Source organism: Epinephelus moara, chromosome 6 (genome assembly GCF_006386435.1).
Source record: "Epinephelus moara isolate mb chromosome 6, YSFRI_EMoa_1.0, whole genome shotgun sequence".
In the NCBI taxonomy this organism is placed as follows: domain Eukaryota; kingdom Metazoa; phylum Chordata; class Actinopteri; order Perciformes; family Serranidae; genus Epinephelus; species Epinephelus moara.
The window spans coordinates 22,754,754-22,776,622 of record NC_065511.1 but is presented as its reverse complement, the minus strand read 5'-3'; the positions used below and the strand labels follow the sequence as shown (position 1 = coordinate 22,776,622).

The window sequence follows — 21,869 nt, the reverse complement described above, 5'->3', positions numbered from 1 at the left end:
GAGGAATTTTTATTCTAAATGTAACAAAAGTTTACATGAAGCAGCTTTTTGAAGAAATACAGTACATCACCATTAGTTTCTCCAAACAACCTCTGGTGTTGCCTTTTCATACACTTTATACTATTGGGTTTTTTTGTAACTCCAGAAACATATGAAAATATAATTTAATGCACTTAACACAACAATACATTCACTATACACTATATCAAAGACTTCCCTCCATACTGGCAGTACAATACTGTCACAATTCTCAATTGGACCGTAGTTCCTCGATGCTAACATCCATGCAGTGAAGATGTTACTTATAATGGCTCAAAGTTTTTAAATCCCCAATCTTGTGGCATATAAAGGGGAACTATGCCCATTTTCAAAAGTCATGCATGTCATTCCTATGATCTAAGGCTGTCGAGAAATATAAGTAAACATGAACAACTCTTCCAAATCCAAAGCACTAAAAGTCAAATTTGCAATGTCATAGGGTGTAAAGTCTGGAGCTGTTCCATAGACAATGAATTGGCAAAGATGTTGGAGATGAATGGGGAATGCGCTGAGTATATGGGTCCATTGTCTGTTTCAGAACTGAGGACATTACAACAGAATAAAGCTCATTTGGCTATAAAAAACCCCCCCAAACATTCTGCAGGTCCACAAAATCAGTCTCCCATTCATTGTCTGTGGAACAGCTCCAGACTTTATACCTGACGACATCACAAGTTTGAGACTTACTTCTCTGATGTCTGGTTTTGAGGGAGAGTAGCTCATGTTCACAAACACTGATCGGACTTTCCTATGCCATGGAAGTAACTTATTGCAGTTCTTAATTTAGGTGGTGTTCCTCTTCAGTTATTTCATGGATTTGATGGTATATGCCTTCAACAGACATATTTTTATGGCACAAAGTAGGAGCCGCATGTGTTAACCTCACAGCCCAACATAAATGTGCTAAATACATGGCTAACATCTGCCCCAGCTTTTCTCTATCCATGACAAACACAATCACATGGTTTCATAAGAGCGGGGAGTCGGTGAACAGCAGACAGTCCGGGCCGAGCTGTCTGTGTAATGTCTGCATTCAGCTGATTTTGTCTGAACTGTCAAAATAAAGCCATACAAAGATCTGTACTGATTGGAATGGTTTACAATTCAAGGCAACTACTGTACATACAGAAATCTCACAATACTGGAAACACTGGAGGTTTGGTATACATCATCCCTTGGAGCAATGTAGAACTTGCAAACTTCTGCTCTGAAGGCCTTTTCGCCTCGTTTTTGGCTGCTACTGTACATAGACCAGAAACGAGATATTGGCAAAGAAAATGCTAATTTGTTGGCAACTTGTTACAAAAAGTGCTTTGATTCCTCGCTGTAAAAACAGCAAGGAAAAACTGCTTATGTCGTCAGGAAAGTGACCGGGAACGTTAGGCAGCTATGACACACTGAGTTCCCATGATCCCACTGAACAGCATTAAATACTATCTGAATGCTTGGGCAGGATTGTGGTGCTGAAATGCTTGCAAACGTCACCTGAGATCATCCTTTGGTGCTCACACACAAGTGTTTGCAGTAAAACAGATGAAAAAAGGTTTGGAATACTTGTGATATGAAAGGAAAAGTAACTGAGTCAAACAACTGATTATTAACATTAAGTCTGATAGAGAATGTCATACCACACACATTCTGATTGATTGTATTTGCCTCTGTTGCATTTTAGATTCAAATGCAACATATGCAAAGTAATGGATCCTACTTTCCTGAAAAAAAAAAAAATATACAAATCTTTCCCCAGTCTCCTATGACTTCACACTGCCTTTAAAGCAGGATACCTTACTGTACATGCAAGGCTACTCGTGACTTGGTGCGGCCATTCTCCAGTCTCCAGCGAGCCCTCATCATCAACGAGCACCATATGTCGAAACAAAATAGTCAGATAGATAAATGATAGCTTAATTGTGCAAAAATACAAAACTGTGAACTACATAAAGATTCAACATTCATAATAAAAGTTAAGGATGAATAATAACACATTTATACCATGCAATCAAAAATAGTGTCATAGCAAAGTGGGGTAAGAGAGAGAAGAGAAGGGGGAGGGGGCGGGGTTGAAAAGGGTGGAATGAGAAACAGCCTCTGCTGGTGATGGTGGTGTTCAGATGGTTGGGAAGTGGCCTGAGGGAGAGTGCTGGTCGCTCACTCGGTCTCTACTGCTGCATCTTGCGGATGATGTCAGTAGAGATGGGTGGGTGGAAGTTGATGGTATGGTGGCGGAGACCCTGAGACGTTTTGTAGCTCTTCCCACACCGGCACTTGAAGGGCTTGCGCACCCTTATCTGGGTTCGGTGGCCGTTCTTGGCGTGATACTTGATCCCGTTCACATTCTGCAATGATGATGCAAAAAATATGACACTCAACCATCACTTAACATGGAATTACGCTTATAAGTTAACATGTACAACTGTGCTTCCACAACCATGTACATACATCATCAGCAAGGCCCGGGACGCCCACTCCAGTTGCGTGCTCAGTACTTCCCAAACACATGCACTGTTGCGAAAACACATAGGTTACAGTCTCATGGAGGGCACGCTTCTCATGGCAGCACGTGTTTGGGAAGTAGTGAGCATATGACTGGATAAATGAGACTTGGGTTAAACTCAAGCAGCAACCTCAGGCTGAAAAATAAAGCCAAATCGGAGATACCAAAAGCAGTTTCATGAATGACCACTTAAGGCTGGCTCCAGATCTTCATAGACCCCCTTATTAAAATGCCCAACTTTACAGCAGAAATAAACATGTTTAAAGCCCAGTCCAAAAAAAAAAAAACAGTTTTGGTCTTGATAGCTAATTTTCATGACAGCTGTATGGGAGGTGAATTTTTATATATCTCACCTGTTTGCATTTTATTCTGGCTTAAAGCTACGCATATTTAAGGGCTGATTGAGTGAAAGGTGGTCTGCAAGGCTTCACTACAGTCTATGAGTCACAGCTCCACCATCTCATTCAAACAGGGTCACTTCTGGCTGAAAAAAACAAGATGGCAACGGCCAAAATTCTAACCTTGAGGCTTCAAAACAGTTGTCCACGAACCAATGGGGGACGTCATGGTAGCTACATTTATTATGTTATATGGTCTATAATTATACTACACGAGTTGTGTGAGAGTTTGTGTTTTGATATAGCTTTGCTGTCATTAAATGTGGTCCCCAACGACTTTAATTCATGAAGAATGTTCGCCTTTTTGGATTCTTCATTTACTCTGGAGGCATGCAAAGTTTTCTTCATGATTTCTACATAAGACACAGTGAGTAACTGACATACAAATAGCCATTTTGAAGGTAAGTATTATTTTTAAGGCATATCTCTGGATCTATATCAATGTACATTGCATTTTCTTTTATGCCTAATACTGAACCTTTGCACATCACCTAGAACAGTGTGGGGCAAGTCAAAATCTCAAGGCACACCTTTATTTATACCTGCGCAAAATAGCTTCTTAACGTGTTATCACTCTTACCACGATGTAAGACAATGAAACAAGAAAAAATAAGACAGGTAGCTTACTGATACTGTCAATTACTTTTTCTCTTTTCTTTCGGTCGTAGGTCGTCTTCGCTGGTGCTTTGTTGTAATTTGCTTTGTACAATAAGGTGATCCATTGTCCCACTCACAGCTTTCTTCTTTTGTCATCATCCTGTACACTGGCTGCCAATCAGGGCGTTTGATGTGTCACACGCTTATAATTCTCATGCCCAAATGGGACAAATTGGTTCCCCATGACGGTTTGTCAATCAAATCAAATTAAATTACATTTTTAGCTAGAGTTTGCCTCTTTATTAGGAACTGAGTGTGCACAACATGCTGATACAGTCAATTAAAAATTAATTCATAACTCTTTGTGCAAGCCAAGTTGAATATTGCAATAATAATGTGTGGTTGTCACAAACTTCCATGACACACCTGAATTAGCAGCACGGCACACCATTTGAGAACCACTGCCCTAGAAAATATGTTTGCTCATTCCCTCCTAGCTCATTTGTTTAACACAATGACATTGTAGATATTTTTAAATAGTATTTCTTAATGTTTTATTGTAATGTAATGTCTATTCTATATTTGTTTCTTGTCAATGCATCAAAACACCAAAGATTTTTGTGTGTGTGTGTGTGTGTGTGTGTACTTGGCAGTAAACCAGATTCTGATTCTGATTCTGATTCACATATATATATAAAAAGGAGGATGCATGCTGACAGTAGGCTATAGAGAGGGGAAATAAAATGCGTTCTTCAATCTTGTTCTGCCCCTAAACAGATGCTTAATGGTGCCTGCTGCCTCAGACTAAGTCATCGCCCATAACCCTGTCATTCACGTCAGCAATGCAATTTTCTCAAGCTGCACATAATTTATCAAAACCACACACGCCAGATGTGAACGGAAAATCCTGTAAAACTCCACATCACTGAAGTGGACTAGATGTATGCATCTATGTTGACAAGCTGTAATGCCCAGCTAAGAACTGATTTTCCATTGTCAACAGTGGGGAGTCACTTTTAATTTTACATGAGCAAATAAAATCACAAATCTCACAACACAAATATCTCAGATTTTTATTTGGTCTCTCCCTGGGCGTGGTAAAATAATTTGCACCATTGCTTTTTGTTTTATTTAAAGTGTGTATTCTAAGAGGAGATGCTGAGTGAAACCTACCTTGTATCTCTTTTTACAGCCTGGCACAGGGCAGGCAAAAGGCTTCTCATCTGCTCCATTCATGCACATAGAACTGAGGATGGACTCGGAGCTGATGGCGCTCTCCGTGGTCCACGATTCGTCACTATCAGACTCCTCAAAGTCTACCTCCTCCTCATCACACTCACTACCTGTGGGAGGGGGAGAGACAGAAAGTCAAACAGTAATTGACTCAGGGTATCATGACGAGACATGCGATCATACGAGCTGGAGCTCTGATTAATGGACACTTCATGACTAATCAGTGGCGATGAAATCCTGGCCTTTGAGCCTTCAGGCTCACAAGCGTGGACTGTTCTCAACATGTGCTCTGGGGCAGTGTTCCTGTAATCTCTACTTCATGTGTTACAGTGCCCAAGTTTCCAGAAAGACTGAAATATGCCAATCGTGGGAAAGAATGTTTGCATTTTACTAAGGTCTTGGGATCGGAAATTTTTATCGATTAATTACAGATGTTATGCCAGAAGAAAAACCACAAGAGCTAAAAACAAGACAGAGCGTTCAAGACTATACACTCTACAAAACAACTACATGAGTACATGGGAAAACATGACAGGGGAAAGAACCTAAAGTTTTTCTCTGTTACGTAATGTACACAGGAATAAATTAGACCAGTGGTTCTCAACCTTTTCATGTCAAGGAACCCTAAATTGATACACATTACGTCACAAAGCATTTTGTTTCAGGGACCTTTTGGTTGTCTGATACGATTAAGACCAGAATTCTATAGTTGTCAATTACAGTTGAGGAGATAACTATGGAGGAAGAGAAAGCTATTATCAGAAAAGTCATTGTTATGGTCTGTAGTGAATTAAGTGAGTATAAACAATTCCCCATTTTTCTGAGTAACCCAGGGATCCTTGAGGGAGTTCCAGGGATCTAGGGAGTCTCTCTCTGCCTCTGATTGGCTTACCCTGGCATTCTCACCCTAACCCTAACCAATGTCACGCCTTCTGCCTAAACCTAACCACTTCAACAAATGAAGGCAACAAGCCCTAGCCAGTCAGAGGGAGAGTGGGAGAGTAGGGCATATCATGCCTTCACTTTCCTTGGAAACCCAAATTCACCCCCTGGGCCCCATGGTTAAGAACCACTGAATTAGAAAAATCAGCTGAACTATGAAAGCTGCCTCTCGTTCTCTATAGCTTGAATGTGAGTGTTATTAAAGATTGTCTCCTAAGCTCTCCTGCTGATGCTTTTACTTACAGGATAATAACTGGAGTCATAACTGCTGAGTTCATCAACCAAGTAATGGGAAACATTAAGATCTAACAACAATTTAACAGTGAAAATATCACACAAGTGGGATGAAGAATTATCAACAAGCGACACGTAATCATATCATTTCAGTTTTAATCAGCCATTTAAGCGATTACAACTGACAATTGAATCTCTTATTATTTGAAAAGTGAATAAAGGGTGAAAATACAAAATGCTCTCTGCTAGTATCTTGACATTAATATCAGCTGCTACAGCTGCTTTTCTAAGTGAGTGAGCCATCGGTTTTATCCTATATGATACTTCATTAGAAGCCTATAAGATTATTGTTTTATCCCTTAAAAGCACATTGACTCTTCACCTTATTGCCCTACTCATAAGAAGTAACTAAGTAAGCTGGCAGAGATTCAGATACATTTCAGCAGGGTGGATGCCTGCCTTCCTAATGTCTTGAAAACAGACCTCCTGGTTGAAGGTCTCCTTGACTGCTTCACCACTCTGCTGCTATCTTAATAAACAATGCATAACACGTATTTCACTGCGAACAGTCACTACATTCTGTACTTCTTACTAGAGATGTGAGTGTGTTAAAGGGTGACTTCATCTGCGTTCTTTTACCTGTTTTTCGAATGGAAGCCAAAAGCAGTGATGTAGATTAGACCAATGATAAGTGAAAGGGACAGTTCATATTTATTTGAAGTGGGGTTGTATGAGTTACTTATCTAGTCAATGTAGTAGATGTTGATGAGTACACCCCCAGTTTGATGAAGAAGACAGGAGTACCACCATGGAAGCTAAGCAATGTACCGCTGTGGATGGGGGCAGCAGCAACATGTATTTTAGCCACCCCAAAAAATCAATATGAGTGTAAGTGTACGCTATATTTAGAATATTTTCACCACTTTACATTGCAGTCAGACAGCCCTCCTTTGAGGACTTGGCTCAGATTCCGGAGTTACTCCTTAAAGAATCTGGTCCTGTTTGATTTGGCGGTGGAAACCTCTGGTGACCACATGCCTTTGCTGACCTAGACCCCAGCGGGTTTTGAGCCCTAGACCTTCTACATGGAAGACGAGTGCTCTAACCACTACACGAGGGCCCCTCTTTCAAGCCAGACTACTTTGACAAAAGCAGTAATTTTACCTCACAGAACACGGGAGTTGATGGTCCACCAGCTAACGTGGTGTCCACAGCAGTACATTGCTTAGCTTCCATGCTGATTTGGGGGTTAGGGGAATATAGTTTATTTGGTAAACCGATGGCACAGAATTCTTAAAAAGGCTCGTCTAAGTCACAAAGTGGCAAATTAGGCAGGCTATGTGTAGCAAAGTCATCATGCAGAAACCTACGTCTGGTCACGTGGGGAAATGTTTTTAGAAGGGCTTGGGAAAATTGCCATTTTGACACTAAAACATACGCACAAATCTGAATAAATAAAGAATATTGCTGGGAAGCTACAAAATGATATATGCACCTCAAAATAAATAAATGAATAAATAATGGACATGCCCTTTAAAGATGGTTGTGTACCTGTAGGCGTATTGCTGCGGAAGGAAGAGGAAGGGGTGATGGGTGGGGTGACTGGAGGGGTGAGGTTTCCACTGGTGTGGCGAGGCGGAGTGGAAACACTGCTGCGAGACAGACTGCCTGACAGAGACAGAGACAACTTGGGCTGCACCTTCTTCTTCAAAGTTTCATGTTCTCGCCGCGCAGCATCTGTCATGAACCTGGCATTGAAGGATGTAAGACCAGTCAGGGTTTGCAGTCTGTCTTATGAAAAGAGGGTCATGTCGTTCAATGTACAATGAGCAGCTTGCTACTGTAGGACTCCCCTGATGTTTACAAAGTTCTGCTATTAAAGGTTTGCTACTGTAACACACATGGTTAGAAAAAAACAACATATAATTGGCTCTATTCCCATCAAAACAAACCTTAAGCTGGGTTTATGATGGATAGTAAAGTCGTATCATAAAAATGAAATGTTAACATAGACATTGTTAAAGCAAAAGTGGAATTAACAAATTAAGCAATAACCACATCAAGATGTGTTTGTGAAGGCAGGGAGACAGCGGCAGACCTTCTTGTATGCTGGCTTGTTGCATAAGACTTTTAAAACCACTATTTAAGCACCATATCAAAGACGACTGGGATGACTTTGGTGCAATAAAAAAACAAAACAGCTACTAAATACTGAAGCAATACATCTAAGCAATCCACCAGATGACATTTGAAACTGCTGGTCGTTGCTTATAGGAGCTCGTAGGACACAGCAGTAATACTCACTGATGCAGAGGACGTCTGAAGATAAATCTTTACGGGCCAAATGTCATAATTGTATCAGATTTAGAAGCCAGATTTACTTATAATTGAATACAAGCGCTGCTGTTTTCTTTCTCGATAATTGTTCATACATTTCTTTACCTGTTGATGTAGCTGAGGGCAACATATGTCGGCTGCTGCTGCTCCTGCTTCTCCAGCTGACGGGGGTCTGTATCTGAGTAGGCGAGAGAGAGATAGAGGTTAAATCTTGTCATATAAGGCAATACTGAGAATAGCAGTGTGCTTGTTTTCTAGTTTTTTTTTACATTGCCGTTTTCTGTTTTTCTCCCTATGTGGGATGGCTGGTTCATCCTGCACTGCAGTCTTTGCTTCACTGGGGGAGGTTTGCACAATCCAATCCATCTTCAAACAATAATCCTGACCAACCAGAAGTTAGTAGTGCAGTGACAAGGTTTCTTCACTGGCTTCTCACTTACAAATTCTCCCAGTTGTTTTAAATGAATTATACTGCGGTGCCTTGAATATCCTCGCACTGCCCAGACACAAGAGGAAAGATCCAAGGCTGGTGTACACTATATTGACCTTATTGATTTTTAAAGGTATTGCAATTAAAATCCAGATTTTAGTTCAGATGTAAAACATGGGTCATCAATGTAGAAACACACTGACACAGTGGAAACATAATCAGTACAAACTTTTCAGCTAGATTTACAGCAGTTATTGTACATCTATGAAAATGAACTTTTCAGTAGAAATGTTGAATTTGTTTTATCTTTTGAATGATAAAGATCAGAGAGTCCCCCCTGAGCAGTGCATTTAGTGGCAAACAGTAGCAGACAGTGGCTGAATTGGGTGAGTCTCAGGTATAAATGTGTGTGCATGAAAGTCAGGAGTTGGGCTGTCAAAGAGCATACACGCTCAGCTGACTCGACGAATACAGGCCTATAAAAACTACTTAGTAAAAATAATCAAAATGCAGGATATTGTGCAGTGTGTAGTACAATTAGTTTGAACATGATGTCACACACCACTGTCTAGACTACAGTCATTGTTTAGTTAAGTATTGCTGGAGAAGCGCCACAGTTTCCATGCTGATGCTGGTTACTTGACTTATTTCATCTTGACTTATGTACACTGTTTTTCATTTTTTGAAGTTAGTTTAGTTAATCATTTATTTTATACAAGTTACCCTACGCTCCACGATTAGGCTACTTAACTATTGGTAAAATGCAGGGTCCAGGCAGTCTGAAGCTATATTCTGCAACACTACTTTTAATTAAAATATACAAGGAAAAAGTAACATCTCAAGTGCCTCCACTTTTGAATTTCCATGGTCCTTTTGAAAAGCTGCACGGCAGACGCCACATTGCTCATACATGACCACACTTGACACATACTGCGTTTTCCCATGCTGTGCTCCAGACATTCAACTTGCTCAGCAGTGCTAAATGTACAACAATAGCCAATCTCCACACCCTGAGGTGAAGCGGGCCTGACTTCAAACGCTCTTCCCGCTGCCGTCCATGTGGGAGAAGAGAGATGCCCCATAAAACAACAGTGTCTACCACTTACCAGCTGAGCCTCCCTGTCTGCCTCTGACAGAGCTGTGAAAGACTGCCACCCCCATGTGGTTAAATCTACTGCTTGTTTCCATCCACAAGCTCATTTATGCACAACACTTACACCTAAGGCTATTTGTAACATTAAACTTTCAAATTATGCTTTTGTAAGACACTTTGATGACAGCGCAGCTTTAACAGAATCTGCATATTCAGCAAACAAAAAACTAAACTGCACAGTCCCAGTTGATATGATTTAAAAATGCCAATGATATAAAACATATGGAAATAGTGTAATTAAAACTGTCTTGGTAAAAGGGAAAAGCAACACCTTTGTGAGGCCGTAATAAAACCCTGAGTCATACTCAATTATTGCTTCCACGATGTTGGGCTTTTCCTCCTGTTTGTTTGTTTGGAACAAAACACCTAAAACAGATTTCCATTAAATGTCTGCTGGACAAAAAGACACAGCGCTAGAGAAGAAGTGATTAAACTTCGGTGGTTCTCTCTTATACAGGGCTCCACCATTCGGTGATGTTTTGTTTTCACCGAGATGGGGACAGAAATTTGACTCCAAACTCTCACGGTGTGTCTGAAGGGGCAAGACTACAGGTTAAAGGCTTGGGCGGTATCTATTTTTTCTTACCTTATTGTCATTGTCATTGTAGCACGTATGACATTGTCTAGCCTAGTATGATTTATTTCTAATATGCAATTAGCTACTTAGACAAGTCTTACTGAGTTTAGATACTTATGGCCCATAGAATAGGCTAATGAATGAATGAATGCTATGGTGGATACTGACACATTAGTGGGCAGAACAGAGATGATGTGTTGAATAAAATCATGTGGCTACTAAACTGCTTTTGTGGTCGCAAGAAGTTGTGTCAAGATAAAGTTATATGTGGCAATATTTCCAGAGAGGGCCAGAGGCACTGTTCTTTTTTTACCACTCCTGTAACGTTATCCCCTCTTTCTCAGTTCAACTGCCTTTTCCATTACCAGAGACTGACTTCTGGTGGCAGAAACTGTACACTACAATACATTGCCTAAATGCAGCATCTCTGTATCAGTTTAATAGAAAGACAGTTTTGACAGTATTGGGGGAAAAAAACCCTGATAAAGAATACCACCTGGGTATCCGCACCATCAGTTATCAATAACTGTCAAGTTTTGGAAATTGGCATTAAATGTATGGTCATAAATTGATCTTATTTACCTGTGATTCAATAACAAATTTTCTGAACTGAAACAGGAAGCTAATTTTAAACTGTATTTTAGTTAAGAAAAATTGTTATATAAAGACTTTGTGTATTTTCTTAAATGGGAAAAAAGATTGAGTAAAAACACATGTTTATAAGGTATCCAAAGAGTATTATTTAAGTCACTGACTGGCATTCGTTTGGAGAATGTCGAGGCAAGACATAATTGCAAATCGGATATTTGTTGATGTTCTCTGCATTCTTACTTCAGGTACTGTCTGACCTGGTAATCACTCAAAATGAGCTCTTGAAGTATTATTAACTTCATTCAACTTCTCTTTGGTTGGAGTTTATCACTAATGCTGCATTCACATGTTCTTCGGATGGTCCCACTCCCCACTTCAACTTCAGTGTGTTCATGAGCTTTGAAGTCGTAATGTGCAAACAACATGGACGCTACAGAGAAAATGTGTTGTATTTTATTGTTCAGAGCATTTAACGTCCCAGTGAAGATTCATCTTGCTCTCCAAGTAAGGTGAAACAGTTTGAAGCTTTATATTGCAAAGTGATTTCGTCTTAGACTTGTTGCTGCACCCCAAAACCACTAAAATATTGCTTTACCTGGCTTGCTATCAGGGTTATTGCTAAAAAATAATTTTCTAACGAATCTAGGTGGACAAGAACTCAAAGATACAACCTAATACTATATTAGAAATTACATGTGAGCAAAAATAATATTCAATATGTGAATTAATAAAAAGTTTCTTAACATCAAGCAAACACTTACTTCGTCCAGCATGTTTCTGTGTAATACAACGTCAACCCGGCAAGTCGTGTACCAACATTTTTGCAGACTTTCCGAGTTGTTGTTCCAACTTAAGGGGCGTTCTGTGAACTTTACCAGTGGGAACTAATTTTTCCAATTATTCCAACACCTCATGAATGCAGGGTAATCCTCATCCTGTCATCTAGAAGCCATATTGAGACATCTATGCACATGGACAAACACTAAAACAGAAGACTACCAACACGGTGTATAAATTGAAAGTACAGACACACCATCTACCACCATCTATAAAGGAAACACACAACACAGACTGCACTCTCTGCTTTAACAGTGTAAGCTACTGGCTTAATTCTGTCATGAGGGTGGAAGTTGATGTTGACCAGAAGAACTTGACCCAAACCACATTTAAGTATACGTGAGAAAGTTCGTGTTTTAGAGGTCTAACAGGAATCTAAATCAACAAACCGATGTCAGTCTTATTGAAAAGTAGACATGGGCGATGAAAGACGCAGGGCATCATCCACTCAGTGGTAACAGGCAAGCCACTTGGTTGACGATGAAATAGTGGCAAAGTTTTATGATACTGGCAGGTAGGCTGTAAGAACAGCTTAAACCTCAGCGCCTACGGCTCAGGAGGGTTCTCTCAAGGCCTCAGTCGTAAGCAAGTGTTTCATTAACAGTGGCTTTATCCCCAGTGAGAAGGACAGCACACCTCTCTCTACTCTCCAGCCAGAGTCATGGAAACACAGAGTAGGACAGACACAGTCATAACGGCACTAGTCCCCCTGCCAAAAGCCGGAGGCAGTGCAGAGACTTTTCTGAGTGCTGTGAGTTGGTATGTGTGTGCGTGAGTGCACAAGAAATCCCTCCTAAGATCCCTAATGAGACTCAGGGAGTGGAATGGCAGCCTGCTTGCAGACCGCTCAAACAGCAGTGGATCAATCTGTTCCCACACACTGTAAATCACACACACCTCAGGTGGGGACTGGGGTGAGGGAGGCCTGCAGGGGCCAGTTCCCCCACAGCCTCTGCTATTCTTTTGGGGCCACCAGCAGTCAAGGACCGGGACGAAGGCGCCTCAGTTAGAGATGAGAACCCCTCTAATCAAACTACACAGGTGGTCCACCTTGGTGGCCGACTATTAAGAAACCTAGTCGGAAACAAAAACTGTGCTTATTCACCATCGCTAATTCCAGAGGCAAACAATCCAGTTCCTATAAGGCCCAGTGATTGTTTATGTATGAGTGGAAGTCAGGTGTGGGATAAAGAAGAGAATGTAAGATGAAAACAGTTTGAAAACATTTAATAGAGTTTCATAATGAGGCTCTTCATTTTTTTATGCTGTGATTTTTTAAAAGATGTAGCTTAAACATTTTTTTTATTTCAAAAAAATCAAAAACACAAGTTTCCCACTTTACGCATATTTCGTTTTCTGCAATTGCAGTTCACAGCAAACAGATTTCTCTCTTGGCAAAGCAAAGAAAAAAATCTGGATAAAATATAAGAAAGCTGCTGATTGTCTTGCAGGTCTGGAAAAACCCTTATAGTAATTAAAAAAACATTTAGTGAAACAACACCCAGCCTTAGAAATACAGCAAATTTCCAACCAGAGTTTTGCATTAGATTTTTAAATGCATTTCTTAACTATTTTTTTTAAATATTCAAACACCCTGATATATTTTCCTGAAAAAAAAACAGCAAAGCTAATATACCCTACGTATTTCTAATTTCATCAAACCTGTTTCATGCTTAATGCGACAGGTTCCTTACAAACCTCTTCTTTTGAAGCATTCACTATGCCTGTTGTTAGTGTCTATATGTGAAGTATGTGTATGGGAGCATAAACTGACTGAGTCAGTGTATGAGTGCAGAAAACATGATGCAATAACATGTTCTCATTAGGGCCCCTGTGACGGCCTGCAACAGGAAACCAACGGACGATCACACAACAAACCTTCCTAAGGCAACGGGGGAAGTGATGCCTGCTGCCCTCTTGTAACGCCCTCCACGACCCTCTCCCTCCCACACACACACACACACACACACACACACACACACACACCAGACGCACAGCTCCCTCTCTCATTTCCACCAGTGTCTGGCTCTTCCATCCACCCTCATGGCCAAATGCACTATGGGGTAGAGCAGAGTGGTGAGCATTATGGTGACATGTTTATGGCGGCTGTGAGCAGCGGGGGACATTACCAGGAGTGGTGGCACAGGTAATTCATTACGATGTGACCTCTGAGGAGGAAATGAAACGGAGTCAAGCTCCATGTGCAAGCTGCCTTTGCGGGTTACTGAAAAAAAAAATACACGGGGACGTTAAAATGAACTATTATAAATACGTATAGTACAGACGGCAGCTTAAACATTCATGTGCGCTAAGTCATACACACACAAAGACACGTTTGTACAAACACACAGGCAAAACACAAAGGGAAACACACAAAAACACACACTTTCATCGCTGCTCATTGCAGACATATGGTAGTTGGAATTGTGATGTTCATTCGAGCTGCAACTAATGACTATAATCATTTTTGATAAATCTGGCGATTATGTTCTTGATTGATTGTCTTGTCTGATCAACAGTTCAAAGATACTCAGTTTACGATGATATAAAATTGAGAAAAGCTGCAAATCAATACCATGGAAGAGCGGTAACTATATATACATGAACTGAATATTTGCCATTTTTGCTTTCAAGATGACAGGAGCACTGAATCCACTGACAAAATAGTTGCAGACACATTTCCTGTAAATAGAATAATTGAACAATTGACAGATTATTTCAGCTCTAATGTGTGTTTTTCAACACAGATGCCAGTGGTTTTAGACTGATATCCAGCATTTGCCATCACTCAGTCAAACTGCATGTTTGGTAAACTGGAAAAGCAAAGTGACACAAGCAGGTTTGCTTAAATCCATAGGTGGATTATAAGATGAGAGGCCCCGTGGGCACAGATAAGCAAAGGGCCCCACCACATCTCCTACGCAGGAGCAAGACACACAAACTATGTTGTGGTTTTTGTGTCTTTTTGTAGTTGTTTGGGTCTCTGTAAAGTAATTTTGTGTCTTTTTGGTCATTTTATGTCACTTTGTAGTCATTTTGTGTCTCCTTGTGGTTGTTTTGCATCTCTGTCATCATTTTAAGTCTCTTCGACATCAGTACATGTTAATTTCAATGACATTTTGCAGGTAAAGGCCAGGGGGGCCCTGACACTTTAGGCCCATGCCTATGCCCGGCAGGCTCATTCAGTAATCCATCCATGCTTAAATCCATAATATTGGGTGAGCTATCAGCTCTCAGAACTACACTTATATACAAAGGTCAGAGAATTTCAGAGACACACTAGGTTACTGTAATTTGCAAAACAAGACATGAAAAATAAAAATGAACAGAAAAGTTTTAGGTTCAGTTTCACTTTTACACTCTACTTTATGTCACTGTAGGAGGAACCTTCATATCTACAGCATTTGAAATAGGAAAATATAACATGTGTTTAACATGATCCGTTGAAGTATTGAAAAAAATCTCATAAGAAATGTAACAAATTTCCGCAAATATATTATTCTGGTCTGCACTGAACTGCCCGTCTGTGTTGTGTGATGTCCGCACAGGCCGTACATCATCTCCTCTGAAGAATGTTTTATCGGGTACAGGAGCCCCTCATGTCGCAGTCACCGCACAGGAACAGGAGCACTGCTGTCGGGGGATGGGGAAATGTAATTAGGCCCACCAGGTGCACAGATCAGGGAACTAGTTACTGCTTCCCAAATTTATTACTTCCGTGCAGATTTTGGGGGTGCATACCAAAAAATCTACTAAATGAGCCTCCAGTGAGAATTGGCAACAAACAGACTCATTGTTGCTAAGCCTGGACACTTCAGGCCATCAGTGTGCCAGGCCTCAGCAGCACACACACACTCAGAGATCTGAATAACACGGTCGCTATTTGCTTCTGCTCTACAGTGGCCTGGTCGCTCAGTGACAAAGTAAACATTTCACTGACTTAGTGCGTGATGGTTTTTTTTCATGCCGCACAAGAATACCAGACCATTGAGGAGATCTTTCGAGCTTAACATGACTTAGGCTCAGTGTTAAAACTATCCTCTGGTCTTACTGGTGTTTTCTGGGGCTCATTAGCAATCATGTCCTTTAACATTACCTGAATTTGTTCACAAAGGTCTGAGCGGACCAACCAACATTCATATTAAATGTGCTGTCACAGTGGTGGACAAACAGTAACAGATCCATTTTGTGTTTGTTTTATCATATTTGATGTGGAATGGAAATTATTCTGTATAAATTATTATTATGTATTAAATTTGATTGATGATTTGATATTTGTTTTTTGAGATTGTAATTTAAGTTCTTCAGGACAGTCCTTTTCCACATGACTGTATGTGTTTGTGTGTATATTAAGATCAAAATCTTATAGCATGGAGCTTTTAAACTGTGCATCATCAGCTTTTAACAATGATGTCTTTGGGGCTTCATATATTTCAAAGTTAGTGTAATAATCTCCTTCAAGTACAGTGATTTAATGGTACAAAACTACTCTGGAAGGATTATGATGTATCAAGTATAAGGATTATTTAAATTACCAATTATTTCTCTCTGTAATTTGCCAATTATGATTTTCAATATGTTTTCATTTACTGAAGAGTGGCCCTTTGAGCTGGTTACTGTATGACACATTACGCTGCGTTGTTAAATGAGTCTAGCAAGAAAGTTTTGGCCTATAATATCCACCATAAGCTTTTACTGTACAGACCAAGGTCTGAGGAAAAGCCTCTCAACCAGCAGCAGAGCAGCGCCACCTCTTGTTCACAGACCCAACCAGCAGGCTGGCTGGGGAAAATGGGGACAAGAATGTGTGCTTGTTTTCCAGGCGCCTAATTATAAAGGAGAATGTGCTTTAAGCAGCAGGCCACCAGATGAGGAGGAAGACAGGCCAAATCAAGCACTCTCTCTGTAATTATGCTTCACAGGCACTTGGCACAACGCGCAAGATTTCGCACTTCTCAGAGTGGGCACAGGCCAGCGGACAAAGGAGGGGGGGCAGCAAAGTTTTTCCACTCCGAGCCAACTAATTGCCTCATTATTCCCCAATAAGTCATTTGGAAGCATTTTTTTTTGACGCTAACACCTTGGACACATGCACGGCACACAATCGGAGGGCAGAGGATATTAGAGCCAGTCAAGCAACAAACAAGAACAACAGAGACAGCTGGGCCTTGTCAGCTTCAATAATACGAGTCTGAAATATTAGATTGGGAAACAGATGTAGGAACTAAGAGAGTGTCAAACTGTGAGGAGGGGAATTCACTTTGTAGACTCGACTTCAGATATAAATGCTCTAGCACATCACAAAACTGTTCACAGTATAATGTAAAATGTATGTGAGATAAAACTAAATGAATTAGTAGTTTCTGACCCTTTTTTAAATACACTTTTATGCACTCTATTTTTTTTATGTATTCTATTAAACACATGGATGTAGCAAAGAAGTATGGAGGACCAAAACATACAATAAATATAAAATAATGAATAAATAATTAAATGTGTATGTATTTAATAATAAAGTGAATTAATTGTATAAGTAAATCGGACTGTGGCACATAACGCAACCACCTGGGAATTAGATAAAAACCCTGATGAAGATGAAATTCTCATATAAACTCAATACCATACTTTTATTTTTACGAATGAGGCTACTTAACTAAATTAAAGCAAAACTTTCCACCTGTACACAAAGATGACTTTGACCAATACAAAGCCCTTTGGAAGCACATACATTTGTACATTTTTTTCTATACAGTAAAGATAACATCATTTCATTAAACACACAAGTTAATGATGCTCTGATTAAATGGGCACCATCTGGAATTGGCCATCAATCACACAAATAACTCAAAAAGAAGTCTGAAATTTCATCAATAAGAAAAATGTATCATAAAGTTACCTAGGCAAATACATATTTTCATAGCTTAATCCATAATGTAATGTTTGACTTTCCAGTATGCACACACAGGGAGTCATTGTTATTGTCTTGCCTCACATGAACTACAGGAGGCGCTGTTGATTATGGTGGGACTTGAAGTGCAGTCAGCAGGGCAGCATTTGAGCTGCTGTTTAGTGTTCACTGATCGTGATGTTAAGGATGCTATGAATTGATGGTGCTGTGTACTCTAGACCAGAGTTCAGGTGGGACTGGATATGATTCCAATTCAATGAAATAAAGGATAATAAAATTGTATATTTTTTCAGACCATGATACAGTTGTTACAATAACAGTAATGAAGCCAAGTCCAAATCTTTACATCACCATGGCAACACGGTCTCTAATAAACTGCTGCAGGAGTGCATGCAATTATTTATTCTAGCCAGTTCCACATGTCTGCCTTAAAAATGTATTTGTTTTTTTACTTTTTCCGATGGTCGGACTTGGGGTGGCCTATCCTTCAAAATCACATGATGACAACTGATTTAAAAAAACAACAACATATAAATTATTATAAAAAGTTGTACAAAGTTGTAAGATTTGTGGACTTGTGATCAACACCGATGACATCATGCACTCTCAAGAGAGATTTTTTAATCAAATGAATACTACAACTTGTGGCCTTTCACACAAGTGTGCATAACTCATAGTTTGTCACTCAGTGGACAAACTGTCACAGCAAAAGCTGAAGATGATTACTAACTAACTATTTTCTTTTCAGAAACCAATAGAGTATCTGAGTTTTTCCCACCTACAGTATATCAGCTGACAAAGGTGATAGCTATAGGCTACCTATATGGATATGGAAATAGATATACCCATATACTGTAAAACTTCAATTAAAAGTCCCAATTAAATGCCCAGTCCCTTTGTCTAGCCTGGTGTGGCTACACATTTTGACAAATAAACGCCTGTCTCAATAAGACACCTGGTCTCGTTTCCAAGCAGCAATTTTTTCTTTGGATGTATAAAAGTGGGTTGTTGGCTACCTCAAATGATGTGTCCATTCCTCGATTAGGGTTGTAAGAGTTCTCAGATCAAAAGAATCAAAAGGATTTTTCATAAAAATTAATCCAAGTTGTGAGTATTGTTTATACAGGATAAAGTGATGTTGTGTCGGTATGCCGGGTGCCGTAATCCTCGAGTGCCATAACTCACCCTCTCTCTGATGCACTGTCTGTTGGAGCTAGATCAAATGAATGATTCATAATTGATTTATTATCTGAAGTCTAATTTTTAAACAAGTGATATTCATACTGATTGAAACAAACAGTTTGGTTGTATTTCCCAATCTTTGCTGAGCAACAGTTTTGTGTGAAAGAAATTCAAGGCCTTTCTCATATAGATGCCTGTCCCAAATATAAGCCTGTTGATTTTGGTGATTTAAGCAAATAATAGCCCAGGCTATTAATTGTTAAAAGTTTTATGGTATGTCTAAGGCACTTATTATTGTCATTTTTATTAAATACTCTCACTCATTGTAATTACTTAGCATGTCAGAAATATGAGAATATGACACATTTCATGAGAATTTATTTATGCTAATGCCAGTATAGATAGATAGATAGATAGATAGATAGAATGCATCTCTACATCCACCCTGTCAGAAACACTCTCTGACCAGACCAAAATGCAACATCTGCTTGGAGAAAACAGTGTCAGCGCCATAGATACAGCAAGATATGTAGCTATGTAGTGCATGTCATGCCTAAGAGACAACCAACACAACAACATTATAGTTCATCTCATCATAGATCTCACTTTGCCTTTTTATTTACTCCTTCACTTAAAACGTTTTTCTCCTTTAAAATTAATGTCTATGCATTTGAAATAATACATTGTCTGTCCTAATGTGTAATTGTGATTTGGCAACACAATGTCATGCCAGTAAAGCTTATTGAGTTGAATTGAACTTAACAAAAATCTAATAACTGAAATATGCAACAATATTTGCAAAGACATAGCTAATAATATGATAAAGAGACTTAAAGCTTCTTAAAGTGATAAAAAACAAATAAGACATGTTGAACAGTGACTTGGTTAAAGAGTGCATCCTGAGCTCCAGCAGGTGATATAACTGTTCTACACTGTCAGGCGGACTGAAACAAGCTGATAAGTAAATAATGTATCTACGGTGGCTCGTGCAGGCTGCAAGTTAACTCACAGCGCTTCCAATGCAGCGCTGCGCGCGGGCCTCGCGCTGCAATAATTTTGCACGAGCGACTCGACGGAACGTAAAGAAACGGTCTCCCGGTCGGTGCTTCAGTGCCGCTCTGCCGCTGTTACAGCTGTCTTATCACTGACAGGGCGTCGATACAGGAATACAGGTGGCGGACAGGAACTGTTATATCTACACACAAACATCAACAGCCACCACACCTAGCAACAGGGTTGTCAGGACGCAGGAAGTAACTTGCTAGCTCGCTAACTTAGCCACTTATGCTAGCTGCAAACCTCGGCCATTGCTAGCTGCGACGCTCAGTACTTATCGGCTCTTACCGATGTGGTTATCCTCGATGTGCACGATGAGCTCGGCCAGAGAGTCGAAGTGAAGTCCGCAGCCCCCGAATCTGCAAGCGTTGGAAAAGAAAGAAGCAGCGGCGATGCCTGTCATGGTCGCTGCTGCATTGGAAATGAGGGCAGGCGGCAGCAGCAGCGAGCAGCGGGGAGACAGCAGGCGGACAGCGGTGGGAACAGCTGGAGCGGCAGGGGCGGTGCGGTGACTTCTCCGAGCTGCGTCAAACCAGCTGGAGACAGACAACCAGACCGGAAGTAAGGCGGTGTGACTTTCATTCATGCTTTCATTACAAAAGCATACACTGTCTTTAAAGATACCGGTAACTTAGTCAGTAGTCATAGACACAGAATTGATCTAATAATCGCGAATTTATTTAACTACATTAATATTTATCTTAAAGTTATGATAAACAAACAAAATAAAAAGTATTAAACAGTGGGCCCCTGGGCACAGACATGCAGAAGGCCATATAGGAGCAAGACACACTGACTTTATGGTTGTTTAGCCTCTTTATGTTGTTGTTTTGCATGTGTGTGTTGTCATTTTGTGTCCCTGTGGTCTTCATTTAGTCATTTTGAGTCTCTTTGTAGAGGTTTTGCATGTGTTTGTTGTCATTTTGCGTCTCTGTGGATGTTTTGCCCCTTTAATCGTACACATTGTAAGGCTCTTTGTGTCTCTTTGCAGCTGTTTTGCATCTCTTTGTAGTCGTCTTGTGTCTGTTTGTGGTCATGTTGAGTCTCTTCCTGGTCAGATGTTTGTCATTAGGTGACATTTTGCAGATGGAGGCCAAAGGGGGGAGGCTCCTGACACTTTGGCATCCTGGGCCTGTGCCCTGTTGGCCTGTTCAATAATCCATCCATGAGGAACACAATTGAAATAAATTCATTTTCAGGTTGATCTAATCAAATAAACTTATCAATTAAACCAGTACATTATAAACAAATCAACTAACTTAATATCGCCACTAAAGAAGTCTAAGAGCCTAGTCTAAATTAAATATAGAATATTGTTTATATTTTTAACATGTCAGGTAATTGTATTGTCTCTCAGGGTGTAATTCTCAAATAAATTAGTGGATTTGTATATTCGTATATTATATTGTTACTATTATGTTATGACCTATAGTAATAATAAAATAGAAGATTCATTACAGTGTCAGCAAAGGCACAGTTTGCCCATGTAAAAATTATGCAACTCTGACGCAGTTATTTGTAATTATAAAATACTGAGGGAAGGTTTTTTTTTTAATTTGTTTTTGTTTTGTCTTACTTGACACATGTAGTTTGTGTAGTCAGTACAGTTGGCAGGATTCAGGAGACCAAGGGACTTTCAGTAGTGAATCAGCACCCATACAACAAACTACTTGCTGAATCTTTACAGTTTTTCAGTCTGTCTCCTGGTGCAGTGCCTTCTCAAAAGGTGCTGCTTTAACAAACTGTCAAGTGTTTGTGTCCATGTCTATCCACACTAAAATGATCTAATAATTATTATATAATATTATATTGTATTATATTATAGTACATTATATATTATTATGATTATTATTATTAATAT

At 39.9% G+C, this 21,869-nt stretch overlaps 1 protein-coding gene across 1 annotated transcript; it reads right to left on the bottom strand.

Annotated features, from left to right (window-relative positions):
- Position 1: 1 nt before the first annotated feature.
- On the bottom strand, positions 2-20,529 carry jazf1b (JAZF zinc finger 1b). Its single transcript, XM_050047241.1, has 5 exons — positions 20,297-20,529; positions 8,380-8,452; positions 7,489-7,685; positions 4,702-4,871; positions 2-2,375 (listed from the first exon to the last, which is right to left on the bottom strand). Exons 1-5 carry the CDS (start codon positions 20,409-20,411, stop codon positions 2,199-2,201), a joined length of 732 nt encoding a protein of 243 aa, XP_049903198.1. The 5' UTR covers positions 20,412-20,529; the 3' UTR covers positions 2-2,198.
- Between the last annotated feature and the right edge of the window lie 1,340 nt (positions 20,530-21,869).

What these genes read in the sequence shown, in the direction of transcription:
- jazf1b (XM_050047241.1), bottom strand. Translation starts at nt 20,411, where the DNA reads ATGACAGGCATCGCCGCTGCTTCTTTCTTTTCCAACGCTTGCAGATTC. An exon ending in GCCCTCAGCTACATCAACAG is followed by an intron (nt 7,686 to 8,379) that starts GTAAAGAAATGT and finishes CTTCAATGCCAG; the next exon opens with GTTCATGACAGATGCTGCGC. An exon ending in GCTGTAAAAAGAGATACAAG is followed by an intron (nt 2,376 to 4,701) that starts GTAGGTTTCACT and finishes TCATCATTGCAG; the next exon opens with AATGTGAACGGGATCAAGTA.